General features: G+C 37.5%; 1 protein-coding gene across 1 annotated transcript in view; it reads left to right on the top strand.

Moving 5' to 3' along the window:
- Positions 1–11,766: 11,766 nt before the first annotated feature.
- The window catches only part of ANKUB1 (ankyrin repeat and ubiquitin domain containing 1), a 28,464-nt gene continuing 20,194 nt past the window's right edge, over positions 11,767–20,036 (top strand). The window contains exons 1-2 of the mRNA XM_025914064.2: positions 11,767–11,970; positions 13,813–13,956. Of these exons, the coding sequence (XP_025769849.2) occupies positions 11,881–11,970; positions 13,813–13,956 (234 nt within the window). The 5' untranslated portion in view covers positions 11,767–11,880. The remainder of the gene's footprint in view (positions 11,971–13,812; positions 13,957–20,036) is intronic.

Below are 20,036 nucleotides of genomic sequence, written 5' to 3'. Positions count from 1 at the left end.
CAACTTTAGTCTCAAGACTTTCAAATCATTCCTTTCAATATTGCTATTTCCCATGTCTAGCTCTTGATTCCCAGGTGATTGGTGCTCTCAAAATATTCCCAGACTTTTCCTTGTTCCCTTGCACCCCTAAATAATAATAATAATAATAATAATAATAATAATAATAATAACAATGGTAGCAGCAACACTGTACTAAGTTTTTTATACATTATTTGATTAATCCTCATGACAACCGTAGATTCTACTAATGTGTTTATTTTTACAGATCAGGAAACTGTGGTTCAAAGAAATTAAATAACTCATCCAAACTCAGGCAGCTAGTGAGAAATGGAATAGACCTCTCAGGCTCTGGAACTGGGATTTGAATGAAGTCCATCCATATCAGAGCCTGAGTTCTGAACTGAAATGATGAACCATAAGTTGCCAGCATAACATGAGAAAGAGGGCTCCAGGTTGGACGCAGATAACTCTCCTGGAGGATCTTGGGCAAGTAATGCAGTCTCTTGTTCCTCGACTTTATCATATTCTATCTCTGCATAAAGTACTCCTTATCTGAGCCTGTCCTTCACTCTCCAACACCTGAAATTTACCTATCTTTGATCTCCAAAGCTGTTTCCAGCTGTCGTTGAGAAAATGTTTAAATAAATGATACAAGAGTATTAGCTTTCTTAAAGGTATATACTTTATGTTAGCTTCCAAAACTAGCATACCTTAAGTGAAACTGAAACTTTAGATACTATAATGAATGAGAGGAAAAATTTGGCAGGAGAAATCTTCCTAGTATTCCTCCACTATGATGTCACGTAAGCCAGTGCTTCTCAAAGTCAGTGCTTATGTATTATTATACATAAGAACACCTGGGAGTTTGTGGAACTGCAGATTCTGATTCAGTAGGTCTGTGGTGGGGCCCAAGATTCTAAAGTTCCAGCAAGTAGCCAGGCAATGCTGGAAATCCCCAGACCAAACTTCTAAAGCATCTATTCCTTTTACAGGTTGAGTCCATTCTCTTTAATCTATCGTTTCTTTTCATGTTTTTCTTTGCTAAATAGCAAATTCAAGAAACTGTAAAGTCTGATTTTTAGTTCCCTCTTTGGTTGACCCAGGAGGGTATCCCTTACTTTCTTGCAAACTCTGCTGTGCACTTACAAAGATGCACTATATTTAACTCAATGCATCTAGGTGTTTTAGGATTGCTTAAACCTGCATGATTGCTTTTTCAGTTAAAATTAAAATAATAATATATTACTTTTAAAAAAAAAAACCTGGGGCACCCAGGTGGATCAGTCAGTTGACTGTCAGACTCTTAATCTCAGCTCAGGTCTTGATCTTAAATAAAAACAGAAACAAACTGAGTAAAACTATACCTTAAATGAATCAGGAATAATATGAGGATAGGAAGAATACTGAGAATTAAGAATTCTACTTCCTTTTTTCAAACTTGATTTTATTCTCAAAAAACTGGTCTATTGAAGCACAAGGTCCAACCTAGAACTACAACAAATCCTTTCTTTTTTTTTTTTTAATGTTTATTTATTTTTGAGACAGAGAGAGACAGAGCATGAACGGGGGAAGGGCAGAGAGAGAGGGAGACAGGCTCCAGGCTCTGAGCCATCAGCCCAGAGCCCGACGCGGGGCTCGAACTCACGGACCACGAGATCATGACCTGAGCTGAAGTCTGACGCTTAACCGACTAAGCCACCCAGGCGCCCCAAATCCTTTCTATGAAAAGCTTTTCCGATTATAAAGAACTACTTAGAAGAGGGAGTCAACACAGTAAATCATCACACCTAATTCAAAGTACGGACTACTAGTTCTTCTTTTGGTAGGTTGACAAGGGTGAAGCAAGCTTTGTGGTCAAAATAAGCTTGCATATTTTCACTTGCAAAAAAAATAAATATTTTCTAATAAATATAATTTCTAAAATTTCATGAATTTTAGGGGCGCTTGGGTGGCTCATGGTTAAGCGTCTGATTTCGGCTCAGGTCATGATCTCAAGATTGGTGGGTTTGAACCCCACGTTGGGCTCTGTGCTGACAGCTCAGAGCCTGGAACCTGCTTCAGATTCTGTGTCTCCCTCTCTCTCTGCCCCTCCCCTGCTCATGCTCTGTCTCTCTCTGTCTCTCAATAATAAATAAACGTTAAAAAAAAAAAAAAGAGGCTCATCAGGTAATTCAATTGCATATTTATGCTTTCTTAGATGAAAACAACAGAACTTAGTGACAAAAATTTAAAGTTACAAAATAAAAGCATAATTATATATTAAAAATAGATGCTGCAATGAGACACCACTCCGCACCAGTCAGAATGGCTAGCATCAAAAAGACAAGCAGTCACAAGTGTTGGCAAGGATGTGGAGAAAAGTGAACCCTTAGGCGCTGTTGGTTATTACTAAATTGGTGCACCCCCTGTGGAAAACATTATGGAGGGGCCTCAAAAAATAAAAATAGAATTATCATATGATCCAGCGATTCCACTACTGGGTATTTACCCAAAGAAAATGAAATCACTAATTCAAAAAGATATACGCATTTACTGCAGCATTATTTACAATAACCAAGTATGGTAACAGCCCAAGTGTCCGTTGACAGATGAATGGATAAAGAAGATGTGGTATACGTATATGGTGTGGTGTGTGGGTATGCGTGGGTGTGTGGGGGTGTGTATGTGTGTGGGGGGGTATGCATGGGTATACACACATACACATCCATGCATACCCACACACACACACACACACACACACACACATACAATGAAATATTACTTAGCCATAGAAAAGAATGAAATCTTGACATTTGTGACAACATGGAAAGAACTAGAGGGTATTATAATAAGTCAAATCAGACAAAGAAAAACAAATACCACGTGATTTCATTTATATATGGAATCCAAAAAACAAAACAAAACAAAACAAATGAACAAACAAATAAACCAAACAGACTCAAATACAGAAAACAAACTGATGGTTGCCAGAAGGTGGGTGGGGGATGGGCAAAATAGGTAAAAGGGGATTAAGTGGTACAAACTTCCAATTACCAAATAAGTAAGCCCCAGAGATGAAAATTGTAGCATAAGAAATATACTCAATAATATTGTAATAACATTGTAGGGTAACAGATGGTGTCTACACATCACAGTGAGCACTGAGTAATGTATAGAATTGTCAAATCACTATGTCGTACACCTGAAACCAATATAATATTGTATGTCAACTAACCTTCAATAGAAAGAAAAAAGATGCCATCAGTTCTCCCAACACATCATCATTCAGCATTTTTCATGCCAAATCATATATTCCCAAGGTAATTACTATTTTAAAGGACCACCAATCATTCAGTATTTCTTTATAATATCATTTACCACATGACATAAAGTTCTATTTCTTGTTGTTTTGTATATATCATATAACATGTATGACATGTATCAATATATCATAAATCAGAAAATATTTTAAAATCAATTTAAACATGTAATTATTTCAGGTGCACCTGGGAGGCTCAGTCAGTTAAGTGTCTGACTCTTGGTTTTGGCTCAGGTCATGATTTCACGGTTTGTGGGCTAGCAGCATGGAGCCTGCTTGGGATTCTATCTCTCCCTCTCTCTGCCCCTTCCCCATGCTGTCTCTCTCTCACTAAACAAACAAACAAACAAACAAACAAACATTAAACATGTAATTATTTCCAGAGTTTTTAAAAGGAAACTGAAGTAAGGGGTTAAATTGTAATAGGGAGAATGCCCTGACTCTAAGTGCAGAAATAAGAATCAAGTAATGATTCTTGACAGATTTCCATTCTTGATAGATATTCTTCATAGATATCCATCTATGAAATATATGAGAGATCAGAGAACTAAAATATTAGTCACTGATTATGACACAGTTGTTTCTTTTTTTTAGCTCAGTACAGATCTTGTAACATTACTTTTTTTCTTACTCTTTCTCCCTAGGTATGTGTCATTTTCCTATTTGCTTGTGTCTCCTGTATTTAACCTAATTCTTTCCTACCATTATTCCCACTAAGTACTTGATTTCCTATTTCCCTAGATTTGTCTTACTTTTTCCATGCTTATCACTATTATCTGACCATTCTCTTTAAACAAAGCTTACTTATTGCTTATTATTTATTGTCTTTGTCCCTCCCCACAATTCCTTACCTACCCTTTAAACTTTCCTCCATTCCTAACACACATACTCATTCACATTAAACTAGAAACTCTGGTGGTGCCTGAGTGGCTCAGTTGGTTAAGCGTCTGGCTCTGATTTAGGCTCAGGTCATGATCTCACAGTTTGTGGGTTCGAGCCCTGTATCGGGCTCTGCACTGATAGTGTGGAGCCTGCTTAGGGTCCTCTTCCTTTCTCTCTGCTCCTTCCCCTACCCTCAAAATAAATAAATAACCTAAAAACAACAACAACAACAACAACAACAACAACAACAACAACAGAAAACACACTGTCTTATTCACTGCAACGATCCCTCACAGAATAATGCCAGATACATATCAAAGGCTCAGTGTACATGCACTGAATGACTAAAATGAATGAACAGTATATCTTCATGTCAAACCAAATGTCTCTTCACTTCTATACCATCTGTTTTGTTTGTATATTTCTGATCATACTTCATCCTTTAATACAGTTCCTAGTCCAGGTGTGTTGGACAACCACCATTTTCCGTACTCATGGAAAATCCCTTAAGGTCACATTCATCACCAAATCTTTCAAGGACCTAGCATATTCTATTGCATGTAGAAAGCACCCAGTAGGCTAACTAAATTAATTAAAAACTCCTAGGAAAAAAAAAAAAAACAACTCAAAAAAACGCCTCTAGATGCTAAAGCAAGCTATTCCTAGATTGCAAGTAAGAAAATTTTCATCATTGCAAGCTGTCCCTAGATTGCTAAGAGAGTTTTAAGTCTACTTATCATTTAATTATTACAAGGTAACTTTTAATGATATCAATCTACAATAACTAGCTTGTTTATTCACACTGCAAGGCACTGGCCACTGGACATACAAAGGTGATTAAGACACTGCCCCTCCATGGAGGAGCTCACAGTCTAATGGACAGGCTGACACTGATATAATAAATGGAATGCAGTATAAAACATCCCACAATTTAGACATGTATGATGCAGGGGTGCCTGGGTGGCTCAGCTGGTTAAGCATCTGACTCCTGATTTCAACTCAGGTCATGATCTCATGGTTCATTAGTTTGAGCCTTGTGTTGGACTCTGTGCTGTCAGTGTGGAGTTCCTTGGGATTCTCTCTTTCTTCCTCTCTCTCTACCTCTCCCTCGTGCTCTCATGGGCACTCTCTCTATATATACAAGTAAATAAACTTCAAAAAATTTTTAAAAATTTATGATGCAGTGAGGGAATAGAGAGAGGGAGGCCAACTTTTCTGGGGAGATCAAGAAGGACTCTTGAAAGGACTGAGTTGGGTTTTGTTTTAGTTTTTGTTTCATATTACTGTATTTTACCTAATTTAATTTTTAAAAAAATTTTTTTAACGTTTTATTTATTTTTGAGACAGAGAGAGACAGAGCATGAGCGGGGGAGGGGCAGAGAGAGAGGGAGACACAGAATCCAAAGCAGACTCCAGGCTCTGAGCCATCAGCCCAGAGCCCGACACGGGGCTCGAACTCACGGACCGCAAGATCGTGACCTGAGCTGAAGTTGGCCGCTTAACCGACTGAGCCACCCAGGCGCCCCCCTAATTTAATTTTTTGACTAGTCAATGAGTTCACATGGTTCAAAACTTGAAAGATATAAAGAGAGAATACAAACACAACAACAAATGCTGGTGAGGATATGGAGCAATAGGAACTCTCATGCTTTGCAGGTACAAATGCAAAATGGTACAGCTACTCCAAAAGACAGTTTGGTGGTTTCTTACAAAACTAAACATACTCTTACCATACCATCTAGCAATCGTGCTCCAGGATATTTACCCAAATGAATTGCAAACTTACATCCACACAAAAACCCTCACACAGATGTTTATAGCAACTTTATTCATAATTGCCAAAACTTGGAAGTAGCCAAGATGTCCTTCAATAAGTGAATGAATAAATAAAGTGTGGTACATCCAACAATAGATTATCCCACACTAAAAAATGAGCTATCGAGTCAGGAAAAAGACACAGAAGAACCTTAAATGCATATTACTAACTGAACAAAGTGTATCTGAAAAGGATGCATATTGTATGATTCCAACCATATGACATTCTGGAAAAGGCAAACCCATGGAGACAGCAAAAAGATAAGTGGTTACCAGGGGTTAAGGGAGAAAAAGGGGTAAATACGCAGAGAACGGAAGATTTTAGGGAAACAAAACTATTCTGGATGATACTAAACTGATGGATACATGTCATTATACATTTGTCAAAACCCATGAAATGTACAAGACCAAGAGCATACCCTAATGTAAAGTATGGATTTGGGGTAATGATGATGGGTCAGTGTAGATTCATCAGTTGTAACAAACGTACCATTCAGTTTGGGTTTTTGATGTGGGAGGCTGTAATGTGTGGGGGCAGGAGGTATAAGGGTATAGGAGAACTCTATGTATTTTCTGCTTAATTTTGCTATAAACCTAAAAGTTCTTTAAAAAACAATGTCGGGGCACCTGGGTGGCTCAGTCGGTTGAGCATCCGACTTCGGCTCAAGTCATGATCTCGCAGTCCATGAGTTTGAGCCCCACGTTAGGCTGTACACTGACAGCTTGGAGCCTGTTTCAGATTCTGGGTCTCCCCCTCTGTCTGCTCCTCCCTTACTCGTGCCTCTGTCCCTCTCTCTCTCAAAAGTAAATAAATACTTTAAAAAATTTTTAAAAAGCCCACTGTCTATTAAAAAAGAGAGAGAGAATACAGTGAAAAGTATTGTTCTCACCCTTGACCCTTGGCTGCTCAAGTCTCCTCTCTACAGGCACCAATGGTTCTAGTTTCCTAAATATAATCCCAAGAACTTTGAGGTATATGCAAACCTTCCATATTGTATATCATATCTATAGACATGATTTCCCTCTTTCATCCTCAAATAGTAGTATACAACATATTCTGTTTGCACCTTACTTTTTTCACCTAATGATATACCTTGGAGATTTCTCCATATTGGTACAGAAAGAACACTCTTATTCTTTTTTATTGCTGTGTATCATTGTATGAATGAAAAATAATTTATTTTATCAGTCCCCTATTCATGGACATGGAAGATGTTTCTAATCTTTTGCTATTACATACAATTCTGCAACAAATAATGTTGTACCTATGTCATTTTGCAAATAGGCATATATATTTGCAAGGATAAAGTTCTATGAATAACACTGGTATGTCAAAAACATGTGCATTTATACTTTAAAATATATTTCCAAATTTCCCTTTATTTGGAATTATACCAAAATATACTCCCTATAGCAAAATATGACTACAGACTTGGCAAGAGTATGTAATCAACCTTTTGGATCTTTTCCAATTTCCTGGTAAAAAATAGAATCCTGTTATAGTTTAATTTACACTTCCTCCTATTATGAGTTAAGCATATATAATATTTGAAAGCCATTTGTATTTCCTTTTCTGTAAACTGTTTATATCATCTATTCATTTTTCTACTGATTTTTTTTTGTCATTTCCTTACTGATGTGTAGGTATTCTTTTTTTTAATGTTTTATTTATTTTTGAGAGAGCGCAAGCAGGGTAGCAGTAGAGAGAGGTGGACAGAGGATCTGAAGGGGGCTCTGCATGGACAGCTGTGAGCCCAATGTAGGGCTTGAACTCACAAACCGCAAGATCATGACCTGAGCCAAAGTTGGGCACCAACCAACTGAGCCACCCAGGTGCCCTAGGTACTCTTTATATATTAAGGAAATTAACCTTTATCTGTAATAGTTGCAAATATCTCCTCACTTTGTCCTTGGCTTTATATCAAGTGGGTTTTTCCATGGAGATTTTTTAAACTATAGTTGAATTTATCAATGTTTTCTTTAATGGATTCAGTATTTTTTGTCATAGAAAGATCTTATCACTGAAGGTGATTTTTAAAACTTCTTATAGGGGCGCCTGGGTAGCTCAGCTGGTTGAGCATCCGACTTCGGCTCAGGTCATGATCTAGCGGTTCATGAGTTTGAGCCCCTTGTCGGGCTCTGTGCTGACAGCCTGGAGCCTGCTTAGGATTCTGTCTCCCTCTCTCTGTGCCCCTCCCTGCTCATAATCTGTCTCTCTCTCAAAATAATAATAATAATGATAATAATAAAAAATATAATTCTTATAAACATATAAGACTAATGTTTTCATAGTTCTATTTTTACATTTAAATTTTTGATTAATTTTTAATTTCTCATGATGCAAGGTAAAAAGTATAGTTCCTTTTTTTCCAGGCTAATCAAATACTATCTTATCTCCCCACACCATCCCCACTGGTGCAAGATGCCACTTTAATCATATACTAAACTCTTATGAGTCAACTTTTATGCTTTCCATTTTTCCACCGATTTTACTGACTGTTCATGTGCCAGTGCTACACTGTTTTAATTATTATACCTTGTAATATGTTTTAAATCTGGTAGGTGAATGTCTTTCATTACTCTTCCTTTCCAGAGTTCTTCTAGCTATACTGACAGCTTATTTTTCTATATTAATTTTAAAGCCATCTTGCACAGTTCAGAAAAAATCCTGTTCGTTCACAATACTGTATTGTATACTTGAAAGTTGCTAAAAGTAGATATTAAATGTTCTCACCACTCACACACACACAAAATGGTAATTGTGTGAGGTGATAGATGTATTAATTAACACTGCTATGGTATCCACTTTACAATATATACATATATCAAATCATCACATTGTAGATCTTAAACTTACACAATCTTATATATCAATTATAGATCAATAAAGCTGGAAAAATCCTGTTGGTATTTTTATTGGGATAATATTGGTTTATAAGTTAATTTAGGAAGAATTGATGACTTTAATGGTTTTGAACCTTCCTTCCAACATAATGGTATGTTGGTTTACTTGTTCAAGTCTTTTATGTTTGTTGATTATGTTTTTACATTTATGTTATATATCTCTTATGTGTTTCTTGCTCAGTTTACTCCTAAGATACTTTTTCTTTTATAAATGGAGTATTTTCTTCCATTATGTCTTTTATATCTGTCATTTGTTTCTTGAGAGCTACTAATTTTTATATATTAATTTCAAACACAGCCACCTAGCTGAATTATCTCATTATTTGTCATAGTGTCAAAAATTGATTGTCATGATTTTTTGGTTTACAAAAAAAAATGTCTTAGAAATGCCTTCTATGATAGGGATAATTTTACTTTTTTCCAATTATTATTTCTCTTACTGAAACATTTTGGCTAATGTTTTGGCAATAACACTAAGCAACAATTGTGGTGATCGTGAATATTCTTACCTTGTTCCAAATGAAACTGAATCTTAAAGGATGACTATAAATTCGAACTCTTTTAATTTGGGAGCACCTGGGTGGCTCAGTTGGTTGAGTATCTGACTTCAGCTCAGGTCATGATCTCATGGTCCATGAGTTCGAGCCCCACATCAGACTCTGTGCTGACAACTCAGAGTCTGGAGCCTGCTTTGGATTCTGTGTGTGTGTGTGTGTGTGTGTGTGTGTGTGTGTGTGTGTGTCTGTGCCCCTCCCCTACTCATGCTCTGTCTCTCTCTCTCAAAAATAAATAAACAGTAAAAAAAAAAAAAAAAGAAGAAGAAGAACTCATATAATTTTAAGTGACAGAAACCAATTAGAGCATGCTTAAGCAAAATAGGCGGAATGCATTATATAAATACAGAGTGTCTCACAATTCAAGGGCAGCAGAAACCATGGGAGTGCTCTCTATGTCCTGTGTTCATCTTCATATGTCTGTTTCATTCTTTCTTCTTAGATTTCTCTGCCACTCAGTCACATTGGAGGAAGAAGATGATTTACCCACAGTGACTAAGTTGCATGTTACAGATCAAACCACAAGTTCTTATTTTCCTTCAGCCAAAAAGAAAGGATTCTGACAGTTCCATTCTGGTCCAAATAACTGATGATGAGAAAAGGGTCACATTACAAACATCACTGCTGGCGACAGAGGTAAGGAGTAAGTACTTAATGACGTAATTTTGAGCGGGGCATTTACTCCAAAGGCAAGACTACTATAACATACAAAAATACACATGTATTTCAGGAAGCTACAAAGCACTTGGTTGTGATTTCTTAAAGTACATATGCTTCTTTAAGATCCTATGTCTTAGGTTGGTTTCTCTGGAAGCAGAGCCTGAGACAGGGATTGGGATGCATATCAATTACTGAGGGAGTGCACAAGAAAAACTAGCAAGGGAGAGAATTCAGCAGAGTTGGGAAGAAGAAAAAGTGAGAAAGAATGTAGTCTCAGGTAAAGTCCAGCCATAGTCTGATCTACAAGAATCTTTTGCAGAATTTTCACTCCCTAAGATGAGAAGGCAGGCCTTTTGTAGTCCCTTAGCCATCTGTTATTAAGGCGGGGTGCCTAGTTGTTTGGCAAGGCAGCTCCCATCAACTTAGGGCAATTCTTTAGAGAGGGGGGTGTAGCTATGAGCCTTCGCCAGTCAACAGACACAGCAGCTTGGGGGGAGACACTGAAACAGCATGAACTACAGCCTATGTTAATAAACTTCTTATCAAAATGTTGACAACATAAGAAAATATCATGATGTTGCAACACTTGAAAAATATGAGGCAAAAAGAGTCAGTTTTGCAATTAAATCCTTTGCCCTTTTTATGTTTTCCATTTTCTCAAATTTCTTATGGTTGGAATTCAGGTTGGAAATCACAATGGAATCAACTAACAGGTTAATATTTATGGAGCATCTATCATGTGACTCACATTGTGCTAAATGCTGTTAAGAATACAAAGCAATGCAAGATGAGGATTCTGCTGTGGATGAGGAGGAAATGGAGGAAGAAGACAAGATTTATATACACAAATAATCAGACATAACAGCAGTAAACCAAGTTTGTCATACTGGGAGAGCCTTAGAATTAAGTTCCAGTACAAGGCTTACTCTATAAACTTGAGAAATGGTGCTTAATATCTTTTCTCATTTATTGAATAGAGTTTGAAATATTTTCCACCAATGCTAAGGGAAGTTGAAGAAAATAACAACGGTAAATTGTTCTAAATAACATGAAGGCAAGGACTAAAAGACATACAACTATATCGTGTTGCTATTGGAAAGATTCCATTACACAGAGATGCAAAGGGAAAACCACAGTCATTTGCCTCTGCATTCATCTCCCTGGTGCAAGTGGGCATTGTTCTGTACCCCATGGCGGGATTAGAAATACTGCCAGGGAACAAGTACACAAAGTTGTTAAGGAAACCAGAATGCATCAGCTCAGAGTTATTTACAGAGAACTTTCAGGATTATCACATTCAATAAAATCAACTCTGTTTAAACATGCTTCACTGCTTGCCAGTACATCCCAATCACGTATCTATTTTGAAGGGTCTTTCAATCAGCTGCACTTGAGTAAAAATTCAAGAGTCAGTGAATAATGGTTACATCACAAAAGTGTAATTTATGTGTGGCATTTCTGTATTACATGTTTGATCTTGTTCACACTTGCCCCAACCATTGTCAAGTTCGTTGGCTTCTGTAATATCGGAACAAGGTGGCTGTTGACTGCCATTGATAGAGAGACATTTCCTCCAATGCAGCTGTTGTCTGTGTTACCCAATACTGATACAGCAGGACTTGTCTCTTCACATTCTCTCCACTCAGCTTTCAAGCTAGATAGTAACACTGCCTCTGGCCATCGTTTTTGTCCTTAATTGTGAATTGGAATTTTTCCAGCTATCCAATTCTTTGAAAAAAGTTGCAGGGTTGTTTGTTTGTTGAGAGAATGAGGATTTTCATAGCCTTTGAGGGATCTTTTGAACCATTTGATGTTTCAGCAGATGAAACTGTGGAGGCTGTCAAGCTGATGATAAAGGTATGTGCTTTGTCCCTAAGCCACTAAGATGTATACTAATTTTAACTATGCAATAAATTTAAACTGTACATGGGGCAGAGATACTATTAGGTATGTTTCCAGCAAACAGGGAACTAAAACTATTTGAAAATATCATTATTTGCTTATATAACAGTTTGATAAGGATATAGTAACCATGGAGTTGTTAGACAGGAAGCAAACTGAGTCAGTAAATTCTCAGGAAAAAAAAAAGTTTGACTTCTCTTTATGAAATGTGTGGGTTGTGCACTGGCCAGGTAGTTTTATTGCAATTCTTCATAAAAGGACAAAAACAGGGCATTAACTCTAAACTATATAAGTAGAGCATGCCAATTGTCAGATAGATGGCCCATTTGGTGAACAAGTAACTAGAAAGATCTAAAAGATTTTTGAGGTGGAGAGGACTATAGACAACTTCTGAGCTATAGCCTCATTTTGCAACCAGGGAAACTGAAGCTCAGAGAGGCTGACCATCTTACTTATGATTACAGAACCAGGATAAGAAATAATTTGGATTCAGTATCTCTTATAAATTTTTAGAAATATCCCCTCTAAAATGGGAACTTAAGACAAATGTTTAGGTCCTGACCATCAGATAGTAGTTAACTTCGAGATGATCATTTCTATTTGCTGAGGAGCATTTATTGAATCGCAGTCACATGATATTTAATAGATTACTATGATTACTGAAATCTAGATCTTCTAACACAGAGGGTCTTAATCTTTCTATGTCATGAATCCTTTGGCAGTCTGATGAAGCCTATGGATTCCTCAGAATGTCTTTATTTTTTTTTTAATTTTTTGATGTTTATTTTTGAGACAGAGAGAGGCAGAGCATGAACGGGGGAGGGGCATAGAGAAAGGGAGACGCAGAATCCGAAGCAGGCTCCAGGCTCTGAGCTGTCAGCACAGAGCCCGATGCGGGGCTCGAACTCAGGGACCGTGAGATCATGACCTGAGCTGAAGTAGGACACTCAGCCAACTGAGCCACCCAGGCGCCCCCCTCAGAATGTCTTTAAATGCATACAATAAAATACATACAAAGAAAAGGAAACAAGCTATATTGAAATATGATTTTCAAACATTACAAAACAAATTTGTGGGGTGCCTGGGTGGCTCAGTTGGTTCAGTGTCCAAGTCTTGATTTCAGCTCAAGTCATGATCTCGGGGTTGTGGGATCGAGTCCTGTGTCGGGCTTCATGCTGAGCATGCAGTCTGCTTAAGATTCTCTCTCTCTTCCCCCCCCCCCGCCCCGTCCCTTCCCTGTTCACATGCATGCATGCTCTCTCTCTCAAAATAAATAAATAAATAAATAAATAAATAAATAAATAAATAAATATTTTTTTAAAAACCAAATTTGTGATATGGTGGACTTAACATATTGACAAATTTTAGCAATGCATCTAATAACTTGTAATTTCAAAGTAGTGATCAGTATAATATTTTGAGATTTCTGCAACAACTATAGCGTGATATGAAAATAGATATGACTTCTACTGGTGACAAAGTCACAGATATAGCCAACCACTGTTTCTTTAGTTTGTTGCCTATATACACAGTAGTTTGTTGCCTATATATATAATCTCAGTTTAATTTAGAGTTAGTAAAAATAAAATATAGTTATTCCCAACTAAATTCTATCCGTAAACTTTTGTGGAGGTCTCTAGACTCCAAGTTAAGAGCTCCTGTCTAATACCTCTTCCTCTGTCCAAAATAATTTTATAATTCTCAGTGGGGGAAAAAAACGTAAAAGAAAAGAGATTATATTGCGGGTCTAGTAACGTGGAGATACACTGCTTTGATAATGTGCTATTGATTTTTAAGGATTATTTCCACATTCCTCTCTCTGAAGATGAACAAGGCAGGCGGTATCTGGAGCTGATGTATGCTGGAGCAGCCCTAAAGGACAGCTGGAGTCTTGCAGATGTTGGAATATCTTTTTGTTCAACTCTCAAATGCTTTGTTAAGGTATGGTGATCAGAATAACATTTTTTTTTTAACGTTTACTTATTTTTGAGAGATAGAAACAGAGCATCAGTGGGGAAGGGGCAGAGAGAGAGGGAGACACAGAATCTGAAGCAGGCTCCAGGTTCTGAGCTGTTAGCACAGAGCCCGAGGTGGGACTCGAACTCACAGACCGCGAGATCATGACCTGAGCTACAGTCAGAAGCTTAACCAACTGAGCCACCCAGGTGCCCCCAGAATAGCATTTCTCCAAGATACCTACTTCATTTTGAGTAAAGTGTGGATAATTCAACAAAAGTAATTTCATAACTTAGGAAGAACTTTTCTTGCCTTCTCCTGTCTTTCATGTGTCTAACTGGTCTTATTTCTGCTGTAAGGGGAAATAAGGTGTGGAGTCTGGATAGAGTTCCCCTTGTTTACTCCTTCTCTCCCTTCCCTCCTCTATCCCCTTTGTTGCTGCTCCAAACAGTCATCCCAGAACAACCCACTTACAAATATCAGAATAAGGCCAAGGCATAGATCTGGAATATTGATGTGGAAGGAAAATTCAATCACTTCCATGGGTCCACAATGGATTAGGGGCAGTGGAGTGAGGAAAGGAAGAAATTCTCAGTAACTGTAAGAATGAAGGGGGGGGGATGGGCACCTGGGTGGCTCAGTCAAGTGTCCAACTTCAGCTCAGTTCATGATCTCACAGTTCGTAGGTTCGAGCCCCACGTCAGGCTCTGTGCTGACAGCTCAGAGCCTGGCACCTGCTTCAGATTCTGTGTCTCCCTCTCTCTCTCTGCCTCTCCTCCACTTGCACTGTCTGTCTCTCTCTCTCTCTCTCTCAGAAATAAACATTAAAAATTAAAAAAAAATTTTTTTAAATGAAGAGGCAGTTTCTACATCCAAATCCAGTGAGAGTAGCCCTTCGTTAATTATGTGTACATATCCCAGAGACAGCCTTTTCCATTTATAGTGCCCTTAATTAGTGGTGCTTAATTGGGGGTCCTTAAGCACTTTACAAAACCCTAAAATTGCAAAATAAGCAAAATTATGTGCCTGGAGATTTTCTGGGTGGAGGATCCTTAACTTCTGACAATTTCTTAGAGACAGGTGGCCTAAAGAGTTTAAGAGCTGATCTCTAGGGAAGAAATATGATTCAATAATAGTTCTTTACCCCAAATGAAAACATGATCCTCAAGAAACTAAGCAAATAAGTACACATTCTCTGCTAAATGGGGCACTAATTTTCTCATATTTAGCACTTAAAAAATGTTTATGATAGCCAAAGCTAATTCTTTTTGTTTTTTAATATGTTTTATTGATTAAGTGGAGAGTCTATGTTTAAAAAAAATACTCTAGAATATTTACTACTGGGGCACCTGGGTGGCTCAGTTGGTTAAGTGTCCAACTTCGACTCAGGTCATGATCTCACTGTTCCACGTCGGGCTCTGTGCTGACAGCTCGAGGCCCGGAGCCTGCTTCAGATTCTGTGTCTCCTCTCTCTCTCTGCTCCTCCCCTGCTTGCACTCTGTCTCTCTCTCTTTCTCAAAAATAAATTAGCATTAAAAACTTAAAAAAAATAAAAATAAAAATAAAAAATAAGATATTTACTACTAAGTAGTAAAAACAGGTCACAGAAAAATAAGCATTGTATGATCTCATTTATGTAAATAAAAATAACATATTTGTATATGTGTCTTTAATGTTTTATGAGCATTTATTCATGTGCTATTGTTATATTCTTGAAATCTGTTTAATTACCAAAAAGATAAATAAAAATAACTCTGACTTCTTTTCTCCCTCTGCACTAAAATAATTATAGTATAATACTCTTTTGGGTAGACTAAATTCCATCTCATTTCTTTTTTTTCCCCCAATCTCATTTCTTAAATGTCTTTTCCTCATGTCTTTAAATATACTCATATACTAAAACTCTTTTTTTTTTATTATTAAAAAAAAATTTTTTTTAACGTTTATTTATTTTTGGGACAGAGAGAGACAGAGCATGAACGGGGGAGGGGCAGAGAGAGAGGGAGACACAGAATTGGAAGCAGGCTCCAGGCTCTGAGCCATCAGCCCAGAGCCTGACATGGGGCTCGAACTCACGGACCACGAGATCGTGACCTGAGCTGAAGTCGGACGCTTAACTGACTGAGCCACCCAGGCGCCCCCAGGATAAACTCTTTAAAATGTCCTGGAATTTTCCAGTGCCAAGAATGATGTTTGAGATATGTTGTTTGTTTACCTGGAGATAGTGGTATAAGTTTATTACTAATATTTGAGCTGGCTGGAAGAGATGGATTGAGCCACAGCTGTTTAGGGACGTAGATAATGTGTGTTAAGAGTATGAATAAAATACTATTATTTAACTCGGCACTGGCTTTATTTTCCTTATTTAAAAAATTCTTCCTTTTATGTATTTTTGACCAGGTAGTACACTCACATAGATAAAAGATACAAAAAATATATATACAGTAAAAAGTCTCCCTCCTACCTTTGGCCCCTCAGTTTCCCTCCCTCGATGCAATCCATTTCATAGTTTTACTTACAAAAATATTTTATAAATTCTGGCAATAAAGCATCATCTATCACAGTGATGCAAGCTGTCTTCTCACTGAACTCAAACCTTTCTCTGGAGTTTAAACTCCTAATGGAAAAAAAAAAAAAAAAAAGAGTAGAGAGGTAAAATGGGTTTACCCAAGAGAGGCAGAAGCTAATTATGCATCACAGGACTGGCCAGCACATAGGGTTTAATTAAAAACTCTCAAGTTCAATGGAAATCTTACTGATCTTAATCTTCACTTTCTCCAGTAGAATCACATTTAGAGAAGTTCGTATCACTGGTTTTAGGAGAAAAACAGTATCTTGAATCTGAAAGAAGAGATTAAGCCATAAATATTGGCTTTTATCCTGTTTAGATTAGATGATAAAACAGGCCTATTTCAAAAGTCCACACCATTTACTGTGTATGAATAATAACAGTCCAAATGGGTTTACAACAACAAAAATACATGATGAAAATATCCCATGCCTCAGAGAATGCAGTCAGACCAGTTCTGTGCTGTTTAATCTATCTTAAGTAACTAACACAAGGCTGCATTCTAAGTCATGTTGTTGCTTTATTGCATAGTTAGATGTATACAAATTTAAGTAGCACCTTTCCTATTTAACTATGGTACTTCACGCAATTAGTTTTACCTTCTGAGAATCTCGAAAAGCTAGAGGCTCTTCATTTATTTTGGTACAACTTAGACATACCAAGATGAGAAACAAATGCTTTTGCAAAGTTTAAAAACTTGCCAAGTAAACAACTTTCTTTTTTAAAAAACTACAAGTAGATATTATGAAACAAATCCAAAATATTTGGTTTCTTTATCGTGCTTATATTTTTGTGTGAATTACAAGGCTTGCTTGTGTGAAAAGAGGAAAAGACTTCTGATAAATTAAGAGGTGATCTGCTCTTAAGTACATTTTTTAAATAGTCAATATATTTCCCAGCTTCCTTGTGTATTACACCTTCTCCTTTAATGGTAATGTAGACCCATTTGGAAAAGTGAATGAGGAGGTGATATGAGAATAGTGGGGAAGGAACATTGTATTCGTTTTTTCTTCTTTGGGAAAAAACTACAGAAACCATAGATGTTATCTTCTATAGCACATATATCCAAGTTCTATTAACACAGGAGTCAGTCCTGCCCATTCATTGCTGCCCATTCATCCGGTAAACCGTGGCATGATGCAGTGGAAAGGCCTAGGTTGTCAGACATGCAGAAATGCTATCGCACTTGCCCCCTTCACTCCAACCAGTGTTATTGTGGAAACTATTGCTTGAGTTTTGTTGGCACCCACTGCCTGGAATAGCACCTGGCATATGAGGCTCTCTGTAAATAGGTGTTGAATAAATAAGTTGACAAAGGCCTTGAGAGGTAGAGTGTGAAAATTAACAAGAAGGTATATGCTTGTTATCAGAAATGTTATAGCAAGGTATTGAGATGCATTTCAGGGTTTGGATTCCCTCCCTTACTGTGACATCTCTCTCCCTCTCTACCCTCACGGCAAGGTGCTCCTGCATATACTTGCCCTATATTTTCTTATCTAGCATCAGCGTTCTTAGCTGCAAGCAGCAGAAACAAACCCTGGACAATTGAAGCAGAAAATAAACATATTGAAAGGCTACTGGGTAGTTCACAGTCTTGACAGGAAGACTGAAGAATCAGGCTCAAAGATTATGGAGCCAAAAACAATGTCTTAATCAGGCCCTAGGACTAGTCCAGGAAAGCTACCACTTCGGCTACCTCTAAGCCCTTGAAGCAGGTCCTGGAAACACCAGCAATGCCTCAGATCTGCCACTGCCACAGAGGATTCCCTGTATCTGTTCCTGCTCTGCCTTACTGGCCTCTAATTCAAAGTAGGGCTGGATGGGTAGGCCTGAGTAGGAGCATCCTGGTCACGTGTCCAGGACCTACTGCAAAGGGGGCTAACAAGCAAATCTTTGACAGGTCACACCTTCTACCATGTGAGGTGGGCTCAGCCTCCCTGACACTCCATCTGGGTTCCCTGCCTCCTTCTCTCACCATATTTCTACCAACCAAGGGATGGCGTTAAAGCTCAGTTATTCCTTCCGGGCATCCTTGGAATGTTATTTTATGGTAAAAGATCAGATTAATTGTGGTAGTATTGAGTAAATGTCTATTAGACAAGTTGGAGAAGCTTAAAATATATTGCAAGTCCTAAAATTGATTCAAGTTACTATACCTTTAGCTTTTGAAAGGCACTCAACATATAAACACCAAAATCCAGGAGACACATAATATGTGACTTTAGATTTTAAATATACTTGGCACACACACAAAATGTATAAATATGCTTCTTAAAAATGTAGAATTTACAAATGAGAGGTGGCTGGCTGGCTCAGTTGGAGGAGCAAGTGACTCTTGATCTTGGGGTCATGAGTTCAAGCCCCATGTGGGGTGTAGAGATCACTTAAATTTAAAAAAATTTAACTAAAAAAAGTATAATTTACAAACAAAACATTGTTCTAAAAAAATGTCTATTTTTTTTAAAGATAAGCCATAAAGAATAGTATGTAAAGAATTTGGTGAAGAAAGGTATTTGAATTCAGTGTCCTAGAATTCAAGTATAACGTCTTCAGGATGATTTTCATACAAAAGAAGTTTACGAGGTTAAGATGTTTATGAAGACATCTCAACTTGAATTCATTCAGTTCAACAAAAGCAAACATTATTTTTTTGTGTGTGTGGTTGGTTAGGAGGTTTTATTTTATTTATTTATTTTTTTCAATATATGAAGTTTATTGTCAAATTGGTTTCCATAAAACACCCAGTGCTCATCCCAAAAGGTGCCCTCCTCAATACCCATCACCCACCCTCCCTTCCCTCCCACCCCCCATCAACCCTCAGTTTGTTCTCAGTTTTTAAGAGTCTCTTATGAAAAGAAAACATTATTTATTTCCTCTTTTCATCTACTCAGGAATCATTGGGGCAAGTTTCTGCTTTTTTAGTGCTGCAACTCCAGAAGAGCAAAATCTAAAAAAGCAGAACTTGTAGAAAATGTATAGCAGTGTTCAAAACTTGCATTAACTTTTGTTTTCTTTCCATCTGTTTCTCTTTAACTTTTCCTATTTTATTGTTTTTTTTTTTTATAATTTTTTTTTCCAACGTTTATTTATTTTTGGGACAGAGAGAGGCAGAGCATGAACGGGGGAGGGGCAGAGAGAGAGGGAGACACAGAATCGGAAACAGGCTCCAGGCTCTGAGCCATCAGCCCAGAGCCTGACGCGGGGCTCGAACTCACAGACCGCGAGATCGTGACCTGGCTGAAGTCGGACGCTTAACCGACTGCGCCACCCAGGCGCCCCCCTATTTTATTGTTAATGCACATGTTTTTACAGTGAGTTTGCACTTGGTTTCTTAAGACAAAAGTGGAATTATTACCATGAAGTAGATCTATGTATTTGTTTTTATTGAAAAATAAGACATTTTGTCTGTACCTCCTACCTACCATGGTGTCTTGGTTTATTTGTAAAGGGAAAAATCTAATTTTATGTATGTTCAACAATTATTTGCGGTAGTATT

Source organism: Puma concolor, chromosome C2 (assembly GCF_028749965.1).
Source record: "Puma concolor isolate L17-30 chromosome C2, mPumCon1.1.hap2, whole genome shotgun sequence".
Taxonomy (NCBI): Eukaryota; Metazoa; Chordata; class Mammalia; order Carnivora; family Felidae; genus Puma; species Puma concolor.
Note: the sequence above shows the minus strand (reverse complement) of the source record. Positions and strands in the feature narration are given on the sequence as shown.